At 35.9% G+C, this 24106-nt stretch overlaps 1 protein-coding gene across 2 annotated transcripts in view; it reads left to right on the top strand.

The window, feature by feature from the left end:
- The first annotated feature begins 1125 nt into the window (after positions 1-1125).
- Positions 1126-24106, top strand: part of LOC132154586 (partitioning defective 3 homolog) — a 66387-nt gene continuing 43406 nt past the window's right edge. Inside the window, exons 1-4 of one of the 2 annotated variants that reach the window (XM_059563203.1) lie at positions 1126-1496; positions 16103-16204; positions 22546-22729; positions 22815-22996. In XM_059563203.1, coding sequence (XP_059419186.1) covers positions 1377-1496; positions 16103-16204; positions 22546-22729; positions 22815-22996 — 588 coding nt within the window. In that variant the 5' untranslated portion in view covers positions 1126-1376. The remainder of the gene's footprint in view (positions 1497-16102; positions 16205-22545; positions 22730-22814; positions 22997-24106) is intronic. The other variant, XM_059563204.1, reaches the window with a different exon arrangement.

The following is a 24106-nucleotide window of genomic DNA, read 5'->3' as shown; positions in this document are numbered from 1 at the left end:
TGCAGACAGCGACAGAGAGCTGACCCTGAAGTGACAACTCACTAACTGTGGCATGAAAGTTGATAGAAGAGATCTCTCCTTTTTTCAGTAATGGATCTCCAACATCTGGTCATTAGATCAAAGCATGTGCACGTAATCCTACAGCTGTTCCACTAAAGCTTCACTCAACTGGGCAGAACTAATCTGCATCAGTCCCTCGGTGTACGTGTGCAGTTTCACTGCCCAATGTTTCTATTTTAGTACACAAGCAGAAAGCTAAATGTGACGCTACATTTAGCCTTACATGTACATACAATTGGCCATAAGTATGGAAGCTAATGCCCACATGCTAAATAAATCACACATTGACATAAAAAGTAAATATAAAAGAACATGAAATAAAATTAAGGAATAATCTGTCAACTGAATGCTTCAAACATAAAAATGTAAATAAATAAATTATTTTAGAAAGGGGGGTTTAAAACTGAGTTGAGAGTTGATTGGTCGCACCCACAAGTGAACTGTCCAATGCCACTCAACTGATGGATAAAGTAAAGCATTTGACAAAATGAAGAAAAAAAACAGTTATGAAGAAAAGCAACTGGCAAATTGTTATTTTTTAATGCAATTTAAAATGTGCATTTAAAATTATTATTTTTATAGTTGTATTTCACTATATTTTAAAACATGAATTAAAGAGATTTAACCATTCATTGTTTTAAATAGGTTTTCATTTTTATTTTTACATTTTAAATATGTATATTCATTTTTACATTTATTAATTTCCATTTTTCCATGTTACTATTATTTATTTTATTTATTGTCAAGTCTTTCATGGTCAAGTCACAATATTTGGAGAACATATTTTCCCCATGCAGACACAAGGCTTTATTTTGAGTCCAGGTCAGGTCTCAGTCAGTTTTGTAACTTGTGGCATCATAAATGTGATGACCCTTGACCCCTAAACTAACCCAACTAACCTAACCCTTTATTTGGTAACCCAAAAAACATGAACATGAAAAAAACATGAAAAACGAACCTTTCAGTAAATGTAAAATAAGTTTGACTTTAAGATCACATGTATAGCTAAACTTGTACAATTGCGCACGCGTTGCGTCAGTGGCGTTTACCTCCGCCAGAGGGCACAAGAAGCCCGTTTTCTTTGCTCCTGAACCGACTGATCCCAGCGCGGTTCCCGTACGAAGATCCCAAACACTAAACAGGTGGTCATTCACCGCCAACCCGCCGCGATGAAACGGAACGGGTACCGATCGTAACTTACACAGAGGCGCCAAGGTGCTGAACCAAAGATTATTAATGCTCTGGACATCAGAGCACGGGAGCCTTTGATCCAGAGTTTCCCTTGGATTCGGGAAGGTCTAAGGAGAGTTGGAGCTATGAAAGTGACTGTGTGTTTTGGAAGAACTCGGGTCGTGGTTCCGTGCGGAGATGGCAACATAAAAGTGCACTCGCTCGTCCAGCAGGCCGCGATGCGGTACAGGAGAGCGATCGCCAAGGTGAGATGCTGTTTCTCTGTATCATCTGATTGTGCTCTGGAAACATTGTTGCGCCGCTGATGGCTACAAATATGGCGCTGTATAGACGGCGTAAATGTGCGGGGGAAGGGATTGGGACCGTCCGGACATTATAACTCAGGGAAAGAACGGCTTTATTCATCCAGAAAATAAAGCGTTGTGTGTTTTATCCTCTTTTAATATGCACGACCATCTTCTTTGTTCATGTCTACAGCAGACCCGTGGAAGCCAGTTAGAATTGGGGCAAATGAAGTAATATATGAGAGAGCGAAGTTACCTCCACGTTTGAAACGTTATTATTACCCTACTTTGGGACCCGTTAGAAATGACAGCATTTGGTAGAATGCAATCTCACGTACATGAACTTTTTGTTGACATGGCGGGTTGCTGCAGCTGAAGCGTTTTTATGCTTTTTGTGATGAAAATATGTCTTGCACTTTTGTGTGTAACTGTTACGTGAGTGCTGCGCTTTGTTTTAGTGAGCTGCTGCTAGGCTAACAGTGATAATTGATATGTCCTCTACACGTTAGGCACATACAAACCGTGTTTTTCGAGTTACAGCCATCGACTGTCCATCTACACTTACAGAAAACGACGAGCAAAACCCGGAATCAACAAAGCTGTCCGTTCAGCGCGAGAGCTCACTGTCCGCGCGTTCAGTTCACGAGCCTTCGGTGCGATTCCCTAGCAGTATATATGGAGGTTCGCTCTATACTTGTTTTGCTCATTTGAAAAAAACGTTTTTACACACAAACAATTAAGGACTTCAAGAAGTATAGTAACACTCTAGACATGTACGTCTTTTAGAAAATGCTGTTTTGATTTCTACATATAGCGGGTCGACCTTCCATTGCTGCTACCATGCAAGTTTAGCGCAAGCTCCGCCCCACAGTCAGTTCTGAAGATTTTATTGATTAGCATTGTTGAGGGCATACTTAACTTTAAAACTTTAAAACTGTAAAATCATATCATAGAAGCATATCCTGATAACATTAATAGATTAGTTCACTTACAGAATAAAAAAATCCTAATATTTACTCTCTCCCCAATATCATTCAAGATGTTCATGTAATTCTTTCTTCAGTTGCAAAGAAATTAGCGTTTATGAGGAAAACATTCTGGGATTTTTCTCCATATAATGGACTTAAATGGTGGCCAACGGGCTTTAGGTCCAAATTGGAGTTTAAACGCAGCTTCTAAGGGCTCTCCAGCTGAGGAATAAGGGTGTTTTCTAGTGAAACGATTGGTCATTTTCTTTAAATGGCCACCATTCATTTCTTTGCGATTGAAGACAAAAAGACATCTTGGATGACATGGGGGTGAGGAATGATATTGTAGGAATCACTTTCAGATCTTTTTTTTCCCAACTTAAAAACATTGACAGCCAATCGAATTTCACCCACCTTTTAAAGAGATTAAGCAAACAGAACATTATGGTATGTTAATGTGAACACTAATATAGTTATTTTTATGGTCAACATTCTTGTCGTGAGTGGGCTTTTACTGTTTGTTGCCGACAGATCCATCCATGTTTCTGAATCTATGATCTGTCACGTGACAAATGAACGAAGGACTCAGGTGAACTAATCATTTGTGTTGCTCCTGAATTATGTTTGGGTGGCATGTAATTTATGTAGTTTATAGTTTCTTAATTTGGAATATGATCAAATGATACATATTTGTATGTACAGGGAATTTGTCCATGAAAATATTATTACATTTTAAGACCTGGCCTAAGTCAACACCAAATGACTTGAATTAAGTTACAGAGAGTCTTCCCATCACAAATCCATGAAGTCTGAACTTTTGTTCACAGGTTATATTATATTAACAATAATAATACTTTTACAAAGCAAAAACAGGTTTGATAGACAGGTTGGTTCAGGTTCTGAACATAAACTTGTCCGAACTGTGTACCAGCATGAGTCACCAACTCACCAAAAATAATTGCAATTGCATCCAGTGATGTCCATAGATATATGTAGTATGAGATGAAAATAAAAAAAAACAGATGATAATAGCTTGGGCTACTGTTTTGACCACCGTTGCACCAACCGATCTCCCAGAATACCTTAGAGTCTGGTTTGCACCGGGGAGAAATCAGCATTCAGGATCAGCAATTAGACTAATAGCGTTCAGTACACAGCTTTTACAGTTAAATGTTCCGAGGCTTTGAGATTTTTGCTTGAGATATATATATATATATATATATGAGGGAAGTGGAGGAGTGAGGAAGACAAAAGCAAGTTTGTTCACATTAATAAATCATTTTATCTTTTAGCATATGATCAGAACAGTTTGTGTTCTCAGTGCCGGCCATCTGTGAGTGTGTGTGTGTGTGTGTGTGTGGTGGATGATTTATTGTTAAATGAAAGTTGTAACCACTTTGTTTGCTCTTAAACAAAACATCTGTTAGTGTATGTGTCTAAGATGACAGTTGTTATTATAATCATGTAGAGTTTTATCATGTTGATATAGAGTTCCTTTTAATCATATGGAGTCAGCAAATCTGATTTTATAATAAAGTTAAGAATGGCCTGCTGTGAGATTTGACCAGTTTTGGGTCAGCTGGACTGAGCATTACTTATCTTATGTTCATCTTAAGTTTGTTAATGTACATGTGTTGTCATGCTTTGCAAATTTATTTTTATTTTATAACAGATTTTGTTGAAATAGCAAACGTTTGTGATCATATCAGAAGCATCAGTTAGAATGGTTTGGAAATGATAGAGGTTTAGTGAATCCTCACTGTTTTGCAAGGTTCTCAGTGTGCAGAGCTCTCCCACTTGGCTCACTACAAGAAGAATTCACCTGGAGTTCACTCATTGACCACAATTTTGATCTCCTTTTTATTTTGAAAGTTCGAAGCAGTGTTCATTCAATCAGTCAGGTGAAAAACCTGTAAACACAAATACAAACACCACTTAGAGAACACGTGGATGCAATCAAATACAAAACAGAATTTAACACGCACAAAAATTAAATGCTTGATTTTAAATTACCATAATGAAGACCATGTAAGTATTCAGCAGATATTCAAATATTTATACAGTAAATACACTGCTGATGATTTAATGATTTTAAACATTTGCGTTTTATTTTTATTCATATTATATATATATATATATATATATATATATATATATATATATATATATATATATATATATATATATATATATATATATATATATATATATATATATAACCTTCATCCACAACCCAAAACTAATATAAAAGTGCTAAAATTAAGCCCTACAGCAAATACCATATTTCTAATAAATGAACTGTGTGACTAAATACAATCATTACAAAAAATTCAGCCAATTAAATGTAGAAATAATGACAAATAAAATAAAATCAATAATGTCCAAATACACCCTAAGAATGATAAAATGTGCAATAAACAAGAGTCTAATTTAATACAAGAGAAAAGTATGAAAGCTCACCGGCTGCTACTTCTCTGATTGTAAGCAGCTTAATTCTGCACAAGAGTTGTTTTTTTTTTTTTTTTTTTTTTCAGTCCAAGTAAAGGCAAGTTTTTTTAGTGTTCACTTTCCAGTGCTGCATTCTGCTGGTGCTCTACACTGAGTTTGTATGACTGCCCTGCTAATCAACAGATCAACTTCACCTGGTGCAGCCGGCCGTTTCACACAACAATAGATCACTTTCCCCCAGTTTCACAGACAAGGTTTAAGCCTAGTCCTAGACTAAAAAGTAAATCTGAGCTGTTTCAACTGAAAGAAACTTGCACTAACTGATCTTAAAACATGTCAGTGCCTTTGTTTTGTCTTAAGATGCACACCAGTAATGCTTATGTTTATAAAAATTAATTAAATGTCCTAAATTAACTATGGCCTAATCCTGGTTTAGGCTAAACCTTGTCAATGAAAGCAGGTATATCATAATGTATATCATTTTCCAGCAAAAATATGTTTAATTTATTTCTTGAGTTTACATCATAGCTGGATAATTTCCATCTTTTATAGTTGGACTGAATAAAATTACTAATTATTTATAATTATTTCTATAAAATAGTTTCTGGTATGATTTGTTTAGAATTGTAAATGATAATGTATAAATTAAAAAAGAAATAAAACATTTTATTTGTGTAAATTTTATCCACAAAATCATGTACATTATAAAAAAAATAATTAAAATACACAAATGTATATTTTTACATGACACAAAAAATAATGGGGTCAAATAAACTGCATGGAAAATTGACAATTTTTCTTATATTAATTAGATTACTGTGGATTACTTGTGAATTATTGTGATGTTTTTAATCAGATGTTTGTTCTCATTCTGATAACACCCATTCACTGCAGAGGAACCATTGGTGAGCAAATGATGTTATGTTGAGTCCTGGCTGTGAATTTTGGAGCTCTATTATGATAACTAGCTAATTTCATGCTGTATTGGAGTGCTGCTATTATGAGGAAAAGCCAGTATGATGATGTGGTGTGTTGAAATGATTTAGCTGGTATTGTAATGGTGTGGACTGGAGTGTAGTTGAGAGAGTGTTGCTGTTTTGATGTTGCTTTATTACAAGGAAGTGGAGTGTTGTTGTGATGTAGCTGATATGCTAATGTCCATTTGTAGTTTATATCACAGGAAGTAAATAATAAAGTACAGTGGCTGTGTGAGAGAGAGATGAAAAACAGGCAGTGAAACAAGGATGTGTTTATGCGAATGTGTCTGTGATCTGCGGTGTCCTTGGTTCTGTTACATTGTTACACGTTCCCTTTGCTTTTCTCTTTTCCCCAAATACCTCTGCTACTCTTTAACTACATTCAACTCACCCTTTTTCTTTCTGCTCGCATTGCATTAGCTAATCAGACTGTAGCTTCTCTTTGTGAGACTGAGGCTTGAATTTAGAGCTGATCGGTTGTCTGGGATTATCAGTCTCTATAAATTTTTAATTTTAAAGGATTATTTTATCTCAATTTGACAATTAACAGAAAATGTATTCACCTTTGGTCCATCCAAGATGTAGATAATTTTGTTTCTTCATTGGAACAGATTTGGAGAAATTTAGCATAACCAATGCACTATTCTGCAGTGAATGGGTGCCGTCAGAATGAGAGTCCAAACATCTGATAAAAGCATCACAAGAGGAATCCACATGACTCCAATCCATCAATTAACATTTAGATATTTTAGATATATAACATTTTGACAAAAGTAGTGAGCAAATCCCTCATTAAGATGTTTTAACGTTGAATTGTCACTTCTGGCCAAAATGAATAGAGTCCTCTATCCATAATATCTTTCTCCAGTGAACATTTAGTGTGATTTTGCATTTGAGATTCAGTTATCCCAGCTGATCACTCCTGATTTGTTGCAATTGAGTAGACGGAGGGCTCAGGTGTCACACTGACATAGAACAAGAGTTACACAAGCGAAGCCTGAAAATGAGGCACTGTGTCCGATATGTGTACAATAAAGATTGCTTAAAAAAATAAGAGGAAAGCTATCATGGTTGTTTCTGTGTTGATTGTCGATTGGGTTTTATTTGATACCCAGGATCATAAATATGTACAGTGTACAAAGATGTATATTTTTATATTTAAAATAAAAAGCATTGTTTCTATAAGAATATATATATATATATATATATATATATATATATATATATATATATATATATATATATATATATATATAATATTGTTATATATATTTCTTAGCCAATTAGTGTTGTACAGTTCAAAGAATTGCTACTAATAAAAAAAAAAAAAAAAATCATATATCTTTATAATTGGTGTAGCTCTATAACAGGTAACTTACAAAGGCATCATTATCATGGGATTCTAGGTAATTCCCAAACCTGGCAACTAGGAACTGTGCTTCAGGCCACCAGAGGTTTTGTCTTACTATAAAGCTTGTATATAGTTTTTGTTTTTTAAAGAAATACAGAAACTAATTAATGCAGAAACTAGTTAAAGCATAACCTGTACATCTGTCAGTTTGAATGTTGTGTATGTAATGACTGTATGTGGTGTTTTGTGGCATAGGCAATCTTGAGTAGTGATCTGCTTCACTATTTTATTGGTGGGTCCCCATATTTCTGTTGAATCCTAGATTTGCCCACAGGGAATGAAGCCGTTGGTGTAATCGAGGATTTCTCGGAAGACATTGTTAGTAAGTTCCCTACAGAGACCCAAAGCCTCTTGTTGAACTTTCATTGGAAAAACTCTCAGATAACCTTTCAGAAACCTCAATGGAAAAATGTGCTTGTGGCATCATTTTTGTGAAATATTACATTGCTTTTTGTACATTTTGCAAGTGTTGAGTGAGTGGTGCTGAAAGTGTTATCTGAAACTGATGAATATGATTCTGGCAGCATTTTATTAGGTTGGTTGTTGTACATATCGTGTCAGTTCAGAAATTAAATTTGTGATGAGTGGGGCTAAAAGTTTTTGATCTGTTGTACTTGAAAACTACGTACCATCTTTAAACCCTACCCTAAACCTAACCGATAGTGTTATTAAAAGCAAACATGAAATAAAAATGCATTTGCTGAAGAGGCCATGCTGTCTAAGCTTGCTTCTACAAGTCTTTCAGCTTTTTAAACGTGACTCTTGTTTTCCTTGGACTCAAAACTGAGTGCTGCAAGTGTAATTCTGAATCAGGTGAGCTACCCAGCACAAAAAAGCTATACATATTGAGCTAGTTATGCGATGCAAATGTCAAACTGTATTAACAGGGCTTTTAGGCTGAATCATAGTTTTGTGCAAGGATCTGCGCCAAAAGTCTTTATTAATCAATAATCTGCTCCTGTCATCATAATTTGTGTAAAAAGGAATAAAATTCGAATTTTTGAGGGTAGAGTCTATGTTGGAAAACTCTTAAAATGTTTAGATTTCTTTAAGAGTATTTCTCACATATTGAGAATTAAGTGCATATATAGACAATTGTATTTTTTTGTACATTTCTATGAGGTTTTGTAAAGGATTATTGTGCCTGTGTACTGCTGCGGGTCACATACATGGGTGAGGTCATGGTTCAGTACTTCTTAAAGTGACAGTAACACATTAAGATGGGCTGTACAGGCTCATGTGATTAAGTTGGTTAGTTGTCAAGCATCCAGTAAGTGTCTGTTTGGGTGTAAATTTCAGACTGATCTTCCATCTTCTGTTTAGAGGACACACAACTGTGTATATAGCCTATGTTCTTGTGTACAAACAAAACATTGTTGTCTTAAAAAATAAAATCATAAAAAGTCATAAAATCATAAAGTCATAAAATCACACTTTATGCACACAGTAGCCTATAATATGTTGTTGTGGTACTTCCCATTCACATCTGTCTTTCTTCCAATAAGATAATTATGATTACTACAAAAAAAAAAAAATTCTATTATCATGTTTTTCAAGATGCACTGTATTAATATCATGATTCTTGTCAATTTATATATATATATATATATATATATATATATATATATATATCGTGTAAATATGGGATTACATTTTTAATTTCATCACATTTACCATGTAGCACTACTTTTAAAATTGTACACTAACACCGGAACACATTTTGGTAGATACGAAACCTTATTTAGTCCATTTATGAATATTTGTGCTAGTTTTGATAGGTTTTACTATTCTTTTAGGTACATATTCTGATAACCAGAAAAGTTATCCCCAAAAGGGTAGAAAACCTGCCCTTACAAGATGACACAATGTGTCTTTGTCTGTGGGTCGGTAAAGTGTGCCGTCCAAGTTGTTTATCGGGGTGCCAAGCTATTCTGAATAGCATGAGATCCACAGAGGGGTATTTCAGGCTGCATGAAGCTCATGAAGGACTTATTCCTCAGGCGACTGCTTTTAGCAGCACAGTTTTTGCATTTGTGTGAATCTCCTGCTATGTGAGTTTGAGAGAGAGAGGGGGGGAGAGATGTAGGGATTGTGCCTTTATATGGTTGTGTCTGTAAGATCTCTGTCACGATATTTAAAACATCAGCAATAATGTCACTGGAATACTCAAAGATGGCAGTTTTCTGCTATAAGCAGCTGTGAGTGTGTGTAAAAACATACAGGATTCAGTGTATATATGGGTGTTTCCTCAACCCAAGTGTTCGTTTTTATTATAACTAACAGATTTTAATTAGTTAATTTTTGTTATATGAAGGTCACATTAAAATCACATTTAAATGCTCTCATCCTGTATATTTTTTATGCAATATAAGTCGAATGCACAATACATTGGCACCCTTTTGGTGGCTTGTATTTTTAATTCTGCGTCTTATTTTCTCTGTTTTTACACTTTAATTGCTTTTTGATGGTTTTACAATGTCATACTGTAACTGTACTTTATAATGTTGTGATGCCTAAATTCATGTAAAGCATTTAAAGTATTTTTAGTTTTTAGTACCTTAAAAAAAATGACTCTGCAAAACTGTGTAAAAATGATTTATTGTTTTATAAGTTATCTGCCTGAACATGGAAATAATTATTAGTGAAAGTGAAATACAGCCAAGTATGGTGACCCATATTCAGAATTCGTGCTCTGCATTTAACCAATCCAAAGTGCACACACACAGCAGTGAACACACACACACCGTGAACACACACCCGGAGCAGTGGGCAGCCATTTATGCTGCAGCGGCAGTTGGAGGTCTACTAGGCCACGACTTCCCCTTATTAGTTTATGAATATTGGCAAGAATTGTGGTTGCATAACATTCCTTTGTCTTCAGTCTCAAATATAAAAGTCCATGATAAAAAGTTGCATTTGAAAAAAATGTAATAATCTAAAAAGAGTAAAATATGCCATAAACTCTATTTATAAAAATGTAAATATAACACGCAATTCATATTCTATAAGCTACTTTTTAAATACTTTTATGGTACTTTGAGTCCTTTTTGAAGCTTGACAGCCCCAGTCCTCATTAACTTAAGTTAATTAAATTGGATATTCTTAAAAAAATGACATTTTGTGTTCCATGAGAAAAAGTCACACGTGTTTTGATCAACCTGAAGATGAGTAAATAATCACTGCGCTGGTATTTCTTGTGCTAAACCTATGACTGGTTTTATGAGGTTAACTTGGATTTTGGGAGTCTGTCCTTCTCCCTGCTGATCCAGCTGATGACAGATGAGTGCTATTCTATTTTTAACTCTTAGACGAGCCATTAATGGATGTGACTTAATTGAGTTTCAGTGAAATGAGTTTGACTGTGTGTGTGTGTGTGCTTGTGTCATGGGATCAGATAGAGGGGGAGTTTATGGTTCAGTATCGTCTGTTCTGAAATGCTGGACAGTGGACACACAGAAAGACAGAATGAAAGAAAATGCAGAAATCTGAAAACATCACACAGCATTGTGTGTGTGTTATGTAAGTGTGCAGCTGTGCTACAGGGATTTGCTCTTCTGTGCTTGTGTACAGATACGCTTATTAAAGGAGAGTGCAGCAAAGGTTCAGATATATTAGTGGTGGGATTTTAAGGGTGTTTTAAGCCTTGTTGTGAAGTTGGAATTAATTACTTTTTTTTTTAATTAATTTTTATTATTACAATATTTTACTTTTTTATCTTGGGTTTGACCGTAAAGAGCTAACGTGTGGCAAAAGCATGATTGTAGCTTACTTAAGAAGAAACTCAATTTTGGTGTCTCAATTTAAGGACAAACATTTAATAAAATTCCTTCATCTTATAAAAGTGTTTGTTGTCTGTCTCTGTGTATTTTGGCTTGCATTTCTGTAATTGAATCTGAATGTATTTTCCCATGTATTGCATCAACCATGTTCCCACACTGGCTAAAAACTGTCTGGCTCAGCCTGCTACAGTAGCCACGCCCCAAACTCTCGCTATTTGTTGAGCTGTAAGGAGATTGACCGATCTTAGCCGTCTCTCTAAATGTATTCATGGCGTCTAAAGCCCCTTTCACACTGCCATTCCGGCAAATACACAGGTAAAGTGTTCTGGCAATTGTTCCTGGGTCGCTAGATTTTGCACTTTCACACTGCCAGTGATTACCCGGGATATGTGCGTGCTTTTACACACAACCCATAAAGATCCCGTAATGACACGTGACATCAGGGCGTGACGTGTAATGTACGAGTCGAAAACGTTAGGCACGTTATACTTTCACTGAAGCAAGCAAACGATCTCGGCGTCAGCGTGGAAAATGAGGAACTAACTGATATCTGCTTCATTACAGTTTGCACATATTTTTTCGTCGCGAACGTTGATCTTCCTTCAAAACAACCGGTAAAAGAGTCGCGTGATAACGTGCGTCATCACTTCGACACGCCATTAGATCTGGCTTTTGTTTACACAGCGCTCGTCCCGGGTTGAACCCGGCAATGTTACTAGGTTCCCAACCCGGGTTCAATGCCGGAATCAAATCCCGGGACGTGGTTGCTTTCACACAGAAGGCGACCCGGCAATGTTCCGGCAATATGCCGGGTCCGACGTGCAGTGTGAAAGGGGCTTAAGAGGCTCGATGTTTACAATTTTTGTCGAGATCAATCCAGGAATTGCATACTTGTAGTAGTCAATGAACAATAAATTGTATTAGGAGAATGTATTATGACACAAAAAATGTAATTTTTTTTTATTCAAATCTCCAGTTTGAATGAATCTCTTGTAAAACTTGATCCTTTCTTGAATTGAATGTTCTTCATTAAATGGAATTGAATGGAAGCATGTACTTCTCACAGAGTTGTAGTTTATAGACGATTACGGTGTATGTTCCTGGATATATACAGGTGCTGGTCATATAATTAGAATATCATAAAATTTTTTATTTATTTCACTAATTCCATTCTTTAAGTGAAACTTGTATGCTATATTCATTAATTACACACAGACTGATATATTTCAAATGTTTCTTTAATTTTTGATGATTATAACTGACAACTAAGGAAAATCCCAAATTCAGTATCTCAGAAAATTAGAATATGAAAGTCGTGACATTTGCCAAGTATGGTAACACTGAATTGGTGCTCTGCATTTAACCCATCAAAGCGCTTTTCATTCACTCCCTCCCACCTACAACTCCTGCCAGCACCGAGACTCAACCTGCGACCTTCAGGTTACAAGTCCAACTCTCTAACCATTAGGCCATAGCTGCCTCAATATTACTTAAGACCAATACAAAGAAAGGATTATTAGAAATCTTGGCCAACTGAAAAGTATGAATATGAAAAGTATGAGTATGTACAGCCCTCAATACTTAGTTGGGGCTCCTTTTGCCTGAATTACTGCAGCAATGAGGCGTGGCATGGAGTCGATCAGTCTGTGGCACAATTAAGAGTTTGCTGGCCAATTAAGAACAGGGATACCATGGTCCTTAAACCAGGTACTGGTAGCTTTGGCACTGTGTGCAGGTGCCAAGTCCTGCTGGACAATGAAATCTGCATCTCCATAAAGTTGGTCAGCAGCAGAAAGCATGAAGTGCTCTAAAACTTCCTGGTATATGGCTGTGTTGACCTTGGACCTCAGAAAACACAGTGGACCAACACCAGCAGATGACATGGAACCCCGAACCATCACTGACTGTGAAAACTTTACACTGGACCTCAAGCAACGTGGATTGTGTGCCTCTCCTTTCTTCCTCCAGACTCTGGGACCATGATTTCCAAAGGAAATGCTAAATTTACTTTCATCAGAGAACATTAACTGTGGACCAGCAGCAGCCCAGTCCTTTTTGAAGCGAGATGCTTCTGACGCTGTCTGGTGTTCAAGCGTGGCTTCACACAAGTAATGCGACAGCTGAAACCCATGTCTTGCATGCGTCTGTGTGTAGTGGTTCTTGAAGCACTGATTCCAGCTGCAGTCCACTCTTTGTGAATCTCCCCCACATTTTTGAATGGGTTTTGTTTCACAATCCTCTCCAGGGCGCGGTTATCCCTATTGCTTGAACACTATTTTTTTTTTTTACCACATCTATTCCTTCCCTTCGCCTCTCTATTAATGTGCTTGGACACAGAGCTCTATGAACAGCCAGCCTCTTTTGCAATGAACTTTTGTGTCTTGCCCTCCTTGTGCAAGGTGTCAATGTTCGTCTTTGGACAGCTGTCAAGTCAGCAGTCTTCCCCATGATTGTGTAGCCTACAGAACTAGACTGAGAGACCATTTAAAGGCCTTTGCAGGTGGTTTGAGTTAATTAGCTGAGTCTCCAGGTGTCTTCAATATTGAACCTTTTCACAATATTCTAATTTTTTGAGATACTGAATATGGGATTTTCCTTATTTGTCAGTTACAATCATCAAAATTAAAAGAAATAGACATTTGAAATATATCAGTCTGTGTGTAATGAATGAATATAATATACAAGTTCCACTTTTTGAATGGGATTAGTGAGATAAATCAACATTTTGATGATTTTCGAATTATATGACCATCACCTGTATATCGTATCATATGTTGTCATGACAACTCATTGCAAACATTCTGAACCAGCCTGTGAAAAACATGCGCTTTTCATGTTTCAGAATGTAGCAAACAATGGTAAGAACACTTTCCTTACTGCTGTTTGTCACATTTTGAAATTTCAGATGCCCGCACGCCTCTTTAGAGTAAACACTCATTAAGCTGAACGTGAGTGTGTGTGAGTTAGCACTGCAAAATGACTCCTATTTCCTGTATGCTGCAGAAAGAGAGGCTTCATAAAGACTCTTTCTCATGAAAACACTTTCCTCTCTGTTGGGGAGACTGATGTTCCCTTGTTGGACTGCGTGTTTTAGTTAGTGGACATGCGCATTCTCTGTCAGGAGATTTTAAGAAGCTTTATTAGCATAATAAATGAGGGATTACATTACCAAACATTAATAAACATCACACACATATGCACCCAGTTATGATAGCAGTGTAAAGTAAGTTTGAATATCTGGTGGCTGTGTACATGTCTCTGCTCCTCGTGCTGCTTAATAAGACATGGGCTCTTGTATCAAATACGCTCACTTGTCTTTGACCGCAAATTCCTCTCAGCTTACACACACGGGGCTTTCTGAGAGTGAACTTCTCACGTTACTGAACGCATCCTCGTTTAGGAATATTTGTTTCTGAACTGAGAGGAAGAAAGGAATGAAGAGGAGACAGAAAGGGACTTTAACCTGGTCTGGTTTCTTTTGTGATGTGATGGTTAGAGATGTGGACCATCACTTCTCTTTGCAGAAGAGACTCTGGGAGGAAAAGGGCTGGCCTAAGCAGGTAGAGTCAGTGCTGATTGGTTCATTACTGTGGTTTATTGTGACATCATGGCAAAATCAAGCAATTACCTATTCAATGTAGACTGTTTTGAGTGATTTGAGTTGAATGCAGGTTTTCCAAACCTAAACTTTGGCACATAGCACCTGTACAGTTTATGCTATGCAGTTGTCAGCTGAAGGACCTCATAAAAACATATTTGGGGGTTCTGTGGCTAGTTCATGTCTATATGCTTTGAGGTCAAGCAGATGTTAATATCAAATTCTTAATATAAAGATGTTTATGATTCCAGCATTACAAAGATGTTTTGTCCAGTAAATGATAGTTTATTGATATGTATAAATGTAACTGTTTTAAATTTACTGTATTCATTTTTAACTTAAACTTTTCAATTTTAGTTTTGATTCGTATAATTTGCACAATAATCATGCTTAATAAGAAACAAATAAGTAATATTTTATATAATAATAGTTAATAATAATAATAATCATAGTAATTATTATTATTTTGATTGCTAGTAGTAGTAGCATTATAATATTATTATTTCTATAATATATATATGGCTTAATTGTTGTATATTAAACATTTATTATTGAAGGATTATAATTCTATTAATAATAGTTTCTAATGTTCTGGTAGTTCCTACAGATATATGGTTTGGGTATAATAATTATTAATTGATATTAGTAGTAGTAGTAGTAGTAGTAGTAGTAGTAGTAATTGTTTTAATATTATTATTTCTGTAAAATATATTAAATATTACTTATTGAATATTAAACATTATTATTTCTGTAAGATACTATATACAATTACACGATAATTTTATATAGTGCATTATTACTGTGATGATTATTTATTCTTGTTACTTATTGATTTATTTTTTATACAGACCCCTGTCCGGAATATGCATGTAGTTCTGTCTGGGTGATGGTCTAGATTCAGGTGCATTATCCTGATTAGTTAAACACTCATTATGTGTGTGTGCTCTTCCTCATTGATTAGAATGTCCTGAGTCTGTGTGTGTGTGTGTGTGTGTGTGTGTGTGCTGGTATATATGGTTTTTGAGGACACAAATGTTTATAATGACATGGGTACTACAACATAAACATGGTTTATGAGGTCAGTTCCTGTGTCCCCGTAAAACAAAAGGCTTAGAAGACATACAAAAAAAAAATTGTCAGTAGTTTCCTGCAAGGGGTTGGTTTAGGTAATAGAAAATACATTTTGTTTGTACAGTATAAAAACCATTGCATCTATGGAGAGTCTCCGTAAACCACAAATGCAAATGTGTGTGTGTGTGTTTGTTTAAGGTCCCGCTGTGGTAGAATGCTTTTGCTTAAGCTTAATGTCAAATAGGAGTTCACCATGTTGTCTCTGTCTCTGTCTCTCTCTCTCTCTCTCTCTCTCTCTCTCTCTCTCTCTCTCAGGATGAAGAGTACTGGGTTCAGGTGTACCGGCTGGAACACGGTGATGGAGGAATTCTTGACCTGGATGATGTTCTGTGTGATGTGGCCGATGACAAAGACAGAGTGAGACATGCATTCTGTCATTCAAACACACACACTCACACACTGCTAGCATTCTCTTCTAAAACGGGCAGTGCTCCTGTGTGTTGCTTTAGTCGTATATATTTTAGTTACATGTATCAGATGACTGTTGTCTCCCAATAACCGTGACCTAGTTTGAGGACGGACTTGCACACACACACACACACACACACACGCACACACACACACACACACACACACGCACACACACACACACACGCACACACAGTTCAGAACTCCAGTGATTCCTTCTGCTTAGGCATCAGTAGATCTGTATGGAATCTATAGCTGCAGAAACTCCACAGGTTTCAGGTTCCAACCGAAAATTAATAAAATTCTACCCCCCCCCCCCCTTTTGTTTGTTTGTTTTTGAGGTATTTGAGATTATTTGCTAATGCCTTCAGCTAGCAATTAGACAGCTACCTATAGTATAGTATCTTTTATTATTATTATTATTAATATTATTATTTTAATTGATCACATCTTTCGACATTGGGTACTTATTTTTCATGATCATTTCTAATATTTTTACAATTAAATTTTTTCTTAAAGTTGATCTTTAAAAATTAATTAATAATTTAAAAACACTTTTAACTGTAATCCTTAAAAAAAAAAAAAAATTAATATAAATTTTCATATTGTAAATTATAATGTTGTGATGCCAATAACAATTATTTATTATTATTATTATATTAATAATAGACTTTTGTGTTGTTGTACATTTCCTTTACCTTACACTTACATGACTGGGGTCCCTTATTAATAATATCAGTAATATGTTTTTTTTTTAGTCTTTCGTTTTTTTTTTTTTTTTTGACAAAATAGTGTACAATAATAATAATAATAATAATAATAATAATAAAAGTAGCTGTTGGTGGTGGTGGTATTATTAATATTATTATTGGAAAAATTTTATTTATGTTAATAATAGTCTCTATACTTGTATGGCTCAAGTCCCACATTAAAAATAAAAATGACAAAATTGTATAGAATTCTGATCTGTTATTGACCATAACAGAATTACAGGCTTATTGGTATTGAGCAGAATGTTAATATTAGTGCATCTCTAATGAGAAATATTGTACATTCAAAGTCTTAAAAGTAATCAGTTGTGAACATTTAAAAAACAAAAAGAATGAATGATTAAAATGTCCATGAGTGATTTTAGTTTTCTGCAGGGAAACTCTGCCCCCCACTGGCCAAACACGGGCAGTGCGCTCTCTTCTTCACTTTGAAACATGCTGCTGACCCAGAACAGATGATATCTGCTTACCAAGACCACACACACACACACACTTTGCTAGAATGTAGTTGTGTGTTTGATGTGGTGGGTGTGTCTGGGTGTGTGCGTGTTATTTTAGTTCTGTGTGTGAAATAAAAGACACTTCACATCTGTGCCTGAGGGAGCGTGTGAGGTCATACCACAGAGTTACGCTCACACATTTTTAGCTGATAGTGTCGAGTTTTACCTTAAAAAGATGATGCCTTCCATCAGCCAGTGTCTACGTTACATCCTGGTATCTCACACAGATTTACTCAATGACTCAGGCTGCACCTGTGGTCACAGGAAACACCATCTGCAAACAGGAAGTGCTACAATACTGCTTTAGTGTGGTTTAGTGTGACTCATTTAACCTACAATCACACAAGAGCACAGAGACTCACACATGTATTTTAAATTCTCTGATCAAATGTGAACTGTCTAATATTAACAGTCCATAACCAGTTTTGAAATTGTCTGTGGTAAACACCACACAAATACAGGCACACAAACACACCCACACACAAACACACACATTCAGAGCAGGGTTATTATAGTTTTGTGTTCTTAATTTACTTTTTTTTTAAATTAACTTGTCCTTCTTTTTACTTTAGTTTTTCTTAGCTTTTGCTTAGTGCCTTTTATTTTTAGATTGATTTAGTTTATAGTGTATATTCTATATTTTAGTTGAAGTATTGTATGGTATTTTAGTAAATTAATGCATATAATATAAATATGTTTTGTGTTAATTTAAATATGTAATCCATATAATTCAAATATGTTTTACATGTTTTAGCTTTAGTATTTTATATGTAGTTTTTCTTCTGCATTCTATATTTTAGTTTTAGTATTTTAAGGTATCTTAGTAAGTTAATGTGTTAACCGGTATATATGTATGTATGTGTATATGTGTGTGTGTGTGTGTGTATATATATATTCAAAACTTAACCCAAGCTAGTTGCAATCATTTCCGTTTTATTTTCCTTCATGTCTTTATGTTTTGGAGTCATTAAAACTTATATTAGTTTAAGTTTTTTTTATTTCACTACCCACAGAAGTTACTTTTTTTTATTATCAATACTTGTTCAGCATTGATGCATAAATTGATCAAAAGTGACAGAAAAGAACTCAAGAATCTTCAAAGAATCCTGAAAAAGAAACACAAAAATATTAACAGCACAACCATTTTCATATTTGATAATAATAATAATAATAATAATAATTTCTAAGGAATTTGAATAAATTACATTTTAAAATATTACAATTATTTTAAATACTGTTTTTGATCATAAATGCAGTTTTGGTTAGTTTGAGAGACTTCTTTCAAAAACAAAACAAAAAAAAACAAAAAAAGTTAGTTGACCGACCTCAAACTTTTGAACAGTGTTGTGTGAAATTGAAGAACAAGTCTACATTTTTTTTTTGTAAGAATCCAACTTTTAGGTCACCACAAAAAAAAAAAAAAAAAAAAAAAAAAACAACAACAATAATAATAAAAAAAAACTTTGCAGTTCTGCTAGAGGTCAGTAGAGGGCGCCAGAGACTCAGCTGTGATTATTTATTTTTTTCTTTTCTTTTCTTTTTTTTAAGACGTGCATCACCTCTTCTCTCTTTCTCTCTCTCCTACCCCTTTTTTGTTATCACCATGGCTTGTCTTAATGAACCACAAAACTGTTTGTTTTTGGCCCTCTGTCAGGTATTGAGCAACACAAAGCTCTTTTATGTTTTGTTTTTTTCTCTCTACCCCCTTCTGTGATAACTTCCTTCATCCTCTACTGGACAGGAAGCAGTTAAAGCATCTAAACGTGCTGCTTCTGGTCAGCCGGTGTACGTGTGGATGATTTCCTCACGGCTTGAGGAAGTATGTGAGTTGTGGCGTCTGTGAATTGGTCCTGCAGGCAGTGTTCTGTTCAGTTCTGACCTCATGATCTGAGCCTGCGTGTAAAAACATGCAGCGTGTGACCAAGGATTCCCCTGTCGCCAGTGACCAGTTAATCATTGCATAGATGTGTTATAATTGAAGTGCTGTAAACTGCTGTGGCCGTCTCAACCACAAACTCGTTTCCATTAGCAGCGCAGGACTCATGAGAGATTGAAGCAATGAGTCACGAGAGGCTGTTTGCTTTCAGTGACAATGGTTTTATGTGGGTTAAGTGGTGATGTTAGGCCCATTCTTCAACAATGAAACCTTTAAGGATGGGGTCTTGGTGGGGAACCGAAGCAACACAGCCACAAAGTGAAAGACCATGTAAATTCACAGAGCATGGTGCAAAAAAACCGCCAACGCTTTGCTGTTTCCATAGCTGAAGTTCCATAACTTCCACTGGCAATAATATCAACACAAAGACTGTGCAACGGGAGCTTCATGGCCAAGCAGCTGCATGCAAGCCTCACATCAGCAAGTATAATGCCAAGTGTCACCCCACCACCAGACTCTGGAGCAGTGGAAACTTTTTGAAGATGAACCGTGGTCTCCTTTGGTCGGGTTCAGGCTCATATGATCAGTTTTGTGTAAACGAGGCTATAGGGCAGAGAGCGTGTGTGTGTGTGTGTGTGTGTGTCTCTGAGTAAGATGGGTTCAACAGTTTGTGAAGCTCAAAGATCATATCCTTTTAAAGAGAGGAAATTAATATGCTAACAGGAAGTATACAAATGTTCTCCTGGGAGCTTCCTGTCAGCACACAAACCTCTGTTGACCTCCAGTGTGTCTGAAGGTGTGTTTGTAAGATGTGATTTGTTGTTGTTGGGTCAGTGAGTTCTTGTTTTTGTGAAACACATGAAGGGATTTCTCAAGAGCGCTGGTGCTCGTTCAGCTGTAATGCTATAGTGTGTGTGTGTGTGTATTTTCAGTAATACATGAGGTGTCATGTTTGTTTAGTTAACCAGTAAAGAATTACTCAACCCTATGAATAACAGCACTGCAGTGTTATTTGTAATGCTAAAGTTCATTGAGGTTTGGATTATTTGAAGCAGCAAGAAACACACACATGCATACACTCCAGCTAAAGACATTCCTCTCATCTTCATACACATTTCTTCTTCGTCTCCTTTTGTTTCTGTAGTGGGGGAAAAAGTCATATACTCATGTAAGTGTTCTCATATGAAATGATTTCTTGTTAGGTGAACTATTTCTTGTGACCAATAAAAATGCGTTTACCAAGATGGCTATTTCAGCCCATAGAGGTGAATATGTTTGTGTACATATACTACTGTTCAAATTAGTTTTTTGTGTTTTGCTCAACAAGTAGTGCATTTATTTAATCACATACAGTAAAACCATAATATTGTGGAATATTATTACTGTTTAAAATAACTCTAAAGCCGAATTACTTTTTCCACATTATTATTCCTGTCTTCAGTGTCACGTGATTTTTCAGAAATCTTTCTTATATGCTGATTTGGTGCTCAAGAAACATTTCTTATTATTATTATCATCATCAATTATTTACAATCAACGAAAACAGCTGTGCTGCTTATTGTGTAAGTGTGTGTGTGTGTGTGTGTGTGTAAGAGTGAGAGAGCAGATTTAGTGTTTAAGCCTCAAACATGCAAAGAGCAGATCTGTCTCATGGGAAAATGTGTCACCGCTTAATAGGTTTCTGTGTGTGTGTGTGTGTGTGTGTGTGTGTGTGTTTTCTGAACAATTAGAGCTGAAGCTCTGGCTGCGACTCTGAAGATCTTCTGTGAAACGCTGAAAGCCTCACTCATGTATTTCTAACAATGCAAAGTTTTAAACGTGTAATGTACAAACACCCTCAAATAGTTGCGCAAATGTCCATTCCCATGAGTGTGTTTCCAGAAGAGTCATGTTTGAGATAATCCAGACGACTCTTCTTAAAAAAGTATGTACAAAACAGACATCACCACTCATTTTCTTACAGACATTAGCAATCATCTTCAATAAATGCAGAAGGGTCACACACACATTTCAGTATCTGATTTCCCACATTCAAGATTGTGGATTGCAAAACACACTCATAAAAAGACTCATCCCTGCGTATTCTGGGTAATGTACCCTTCAGCAGCACTCCTGTGATTGGTCCAGACCTCCATCAGTCAAGTCCAAGCCTTAAATGCACTGGGTGTGTCCAACCATTTTAACCCTTCCACTGAACCTGTGCCTCAAGCGTTATCATTCATGTTGACACACACACACACACATAATTGAGACCAGATGTTCACTCAGATGACTCCTCGTACTCCGAAATAACCAAATTTCTGTCTTTCTAAGGAGTAATCAAGTGAAAATCTTTAAGTATATGATTTTTGTTGTCTTTTATGGTTGTTGGCATTGGTCAGTTTGAACTTCATGACACCAAAGAGTCCCCAAATAATCGTTTCAAATCAGATCTTACAATATGCATTTTGGCTAGTGATAAAGTTCTCAATTTTAATATCTATTGTAATACATTTTAAAATGTCATTTATTGCCGTGATGCCAAAGTTGAAATTTCAGCATCATTACTCCAGCTGTCAGTGTCACATGATCCTTCAGAAATCATTCTGATATGCGGATTTGGTCATTATTAAACATTTCTTCTTCTCATCAATGTTGTGTTGCTTAATGTTTTTGTGGAAAGTTTTTTTTTTCAAGATTATTTGATGAATAGAAATTACTTGAAATCTGTTTTATATTATAAATGCCCCCCTCCACTGCATATATTAATTTTTTTTCATATCTTATTATATAGATATATATATCATTAACAAAAATGAAATTTGATTCATATATGATTAAACGGTTTAAGACAATAAAAAATGTTCTTCATTGTGATAAGGAATTTATTAACTATTGGTACCAAACTGAACCTGATTTTTTGTTTGTTATAATTATATATTTTTCTTTACAAAAAGGAACTTTGCTACAAACTAGAAATGATATACCTATGACAGGCTGGAAAACAATGACATTTCACATGCCATTTTTGCAATATTGACCGAACTTCATCCATGTTAGCCAGCTAGACAGAATTATTTTGGTGACAAATCAGCAGAAGGGCCATCCTACAGTTGTTTCACCCTCCTTCTTACTGACTTTTTTCTCTGTGTTTTCTCTTTGCAGTTGGTGGCAGTGTATGATGAACAGGAGCCTCATGTTGGAGGTGACGGCACCAGCGCGAGCTCCACAGGCACACAGTCGCCGGAGCTCTTCTCTGGAGAGCCGTCCACATCCACCCCACTGTCTGCCTTCCAGCCGTACCTGCCCCACAGCGAGATAGAGGTCACCACATCCACGCTTCGAACCAGTAAGAAACTCTCATAATGTAGTATAGGACCTTAAAAGTTGAAATGGCCTTTTGTGTCACTCACTGGTCTCTCTATTTCTCACAGACATGCCTTTGCATGTCCGTCGCAGTAGCGATCCGGCATTGTTGAACCTGACAGCGATGTCATTCTCTGAGCCTGGTTCGCAACCCGAAGAACCTTCCAGAAAAAATCCCACACGCTGGTCTACAACCGCTGGCTTCCTGAAACCACGTTTCTCTTCCGGCACCAACAGTCTGGAGAGGAAGGTATGAAGCAGCTGTGAAGCTCCAAAGCTTTATTGGGGAGGAACATAACTGACCACTCTGTAACATTACAATTCTGTCATCATTTACTCACCTCGATGACTTTCATTCTTAAAATGAGGATATTTTGGGGGGGAAAGTGCTTAATTGTACATATTTTGGACCTTATTGACCGAACAGTTTTGAAACATTCTTCAAATTATCTTCTTTTATGTTCCAGAGAAGAAATTCATGCAGGTTTGTAGGGACATGAGGGTTAGTAAATAATGGCAGAATTCATTTTTAAACCTATGTTAGACAGACCTGTTGTGAGTTCAGGGTTGTTAATCAATGGCTATGCTTTTGTTAAAGACACCAATTTGCATTATATTAATCAATGACAAATCGCAACAAAAGATCTCTTAATTGAGTCTGTATCAATACACTTCTTTTTTGCATATATATGCATATTTCCAATAAACTTAAAATGTTCTTTCTATATATCAACTTGAAACTAATAACTTTTACTATTCTCCATTGTTTTTTATTTTAAATTTAAAACATTTGTATATTTTATGGGATTGTAATTTTCCCTCATTAAAGCCATTAAGTACGGAGTCTTGTCTGATTTTCAAAAACTCATTTGCTTCAGATAAAAGTTTGTTAATGGTGTAATTCTCATTATAGTTGGTTTGATTCATGTCTAATAACTCTTTAGACAAAGACTTTGGAAAATGAATGGAAAAAATACTTCCGAAACCAATGCCATGGTAAAAGTGGGCTGACACTATTGCACTCTATTAATGTGGCTGTATGCTGTATTGCTGTTTTGAGGCAATCGGCTTCCTGCTGGTGCCATTTCTCATGTCATATCCGATAAATCTGTCATCTTTAGAGAAAGAGGTCACATCACCCTTCATGACATCTCTATGAATATTTACTGTCATTTTCTGCAGGGTTCACAACCCAGCATCTCACAGAGAGAAAGAGCTCTATAAACAAACCCTGTGATGGCAAAAAAATGTTAAGCTGCTGTTTGTGTTAAATTTACTGTGCGTCTGTGAGTTCTTTTAATGCGTTTGCTTATGTGACCATCATTTCTTTATCTGTTCTCCTTCTAGCAGGGTAATGCTT

The sequence above is a fragment of the Carassius carassius genome, chromosome 12, assembly GCF_963082965.1.
Source record: "Carassius carassius chromosome 12, fCarCar2.1, whole genome shotgun sequence".
NCBI classification, from domain to species: Eukaryota; Metazoa; Chordata; class Actinopteri; order Cypriniformes; family Cyprinidae; genus Carassius; species Carassius carassius.
This window is presented reverse-complemented; position numbering and strand designations above follow the sequence as displayed.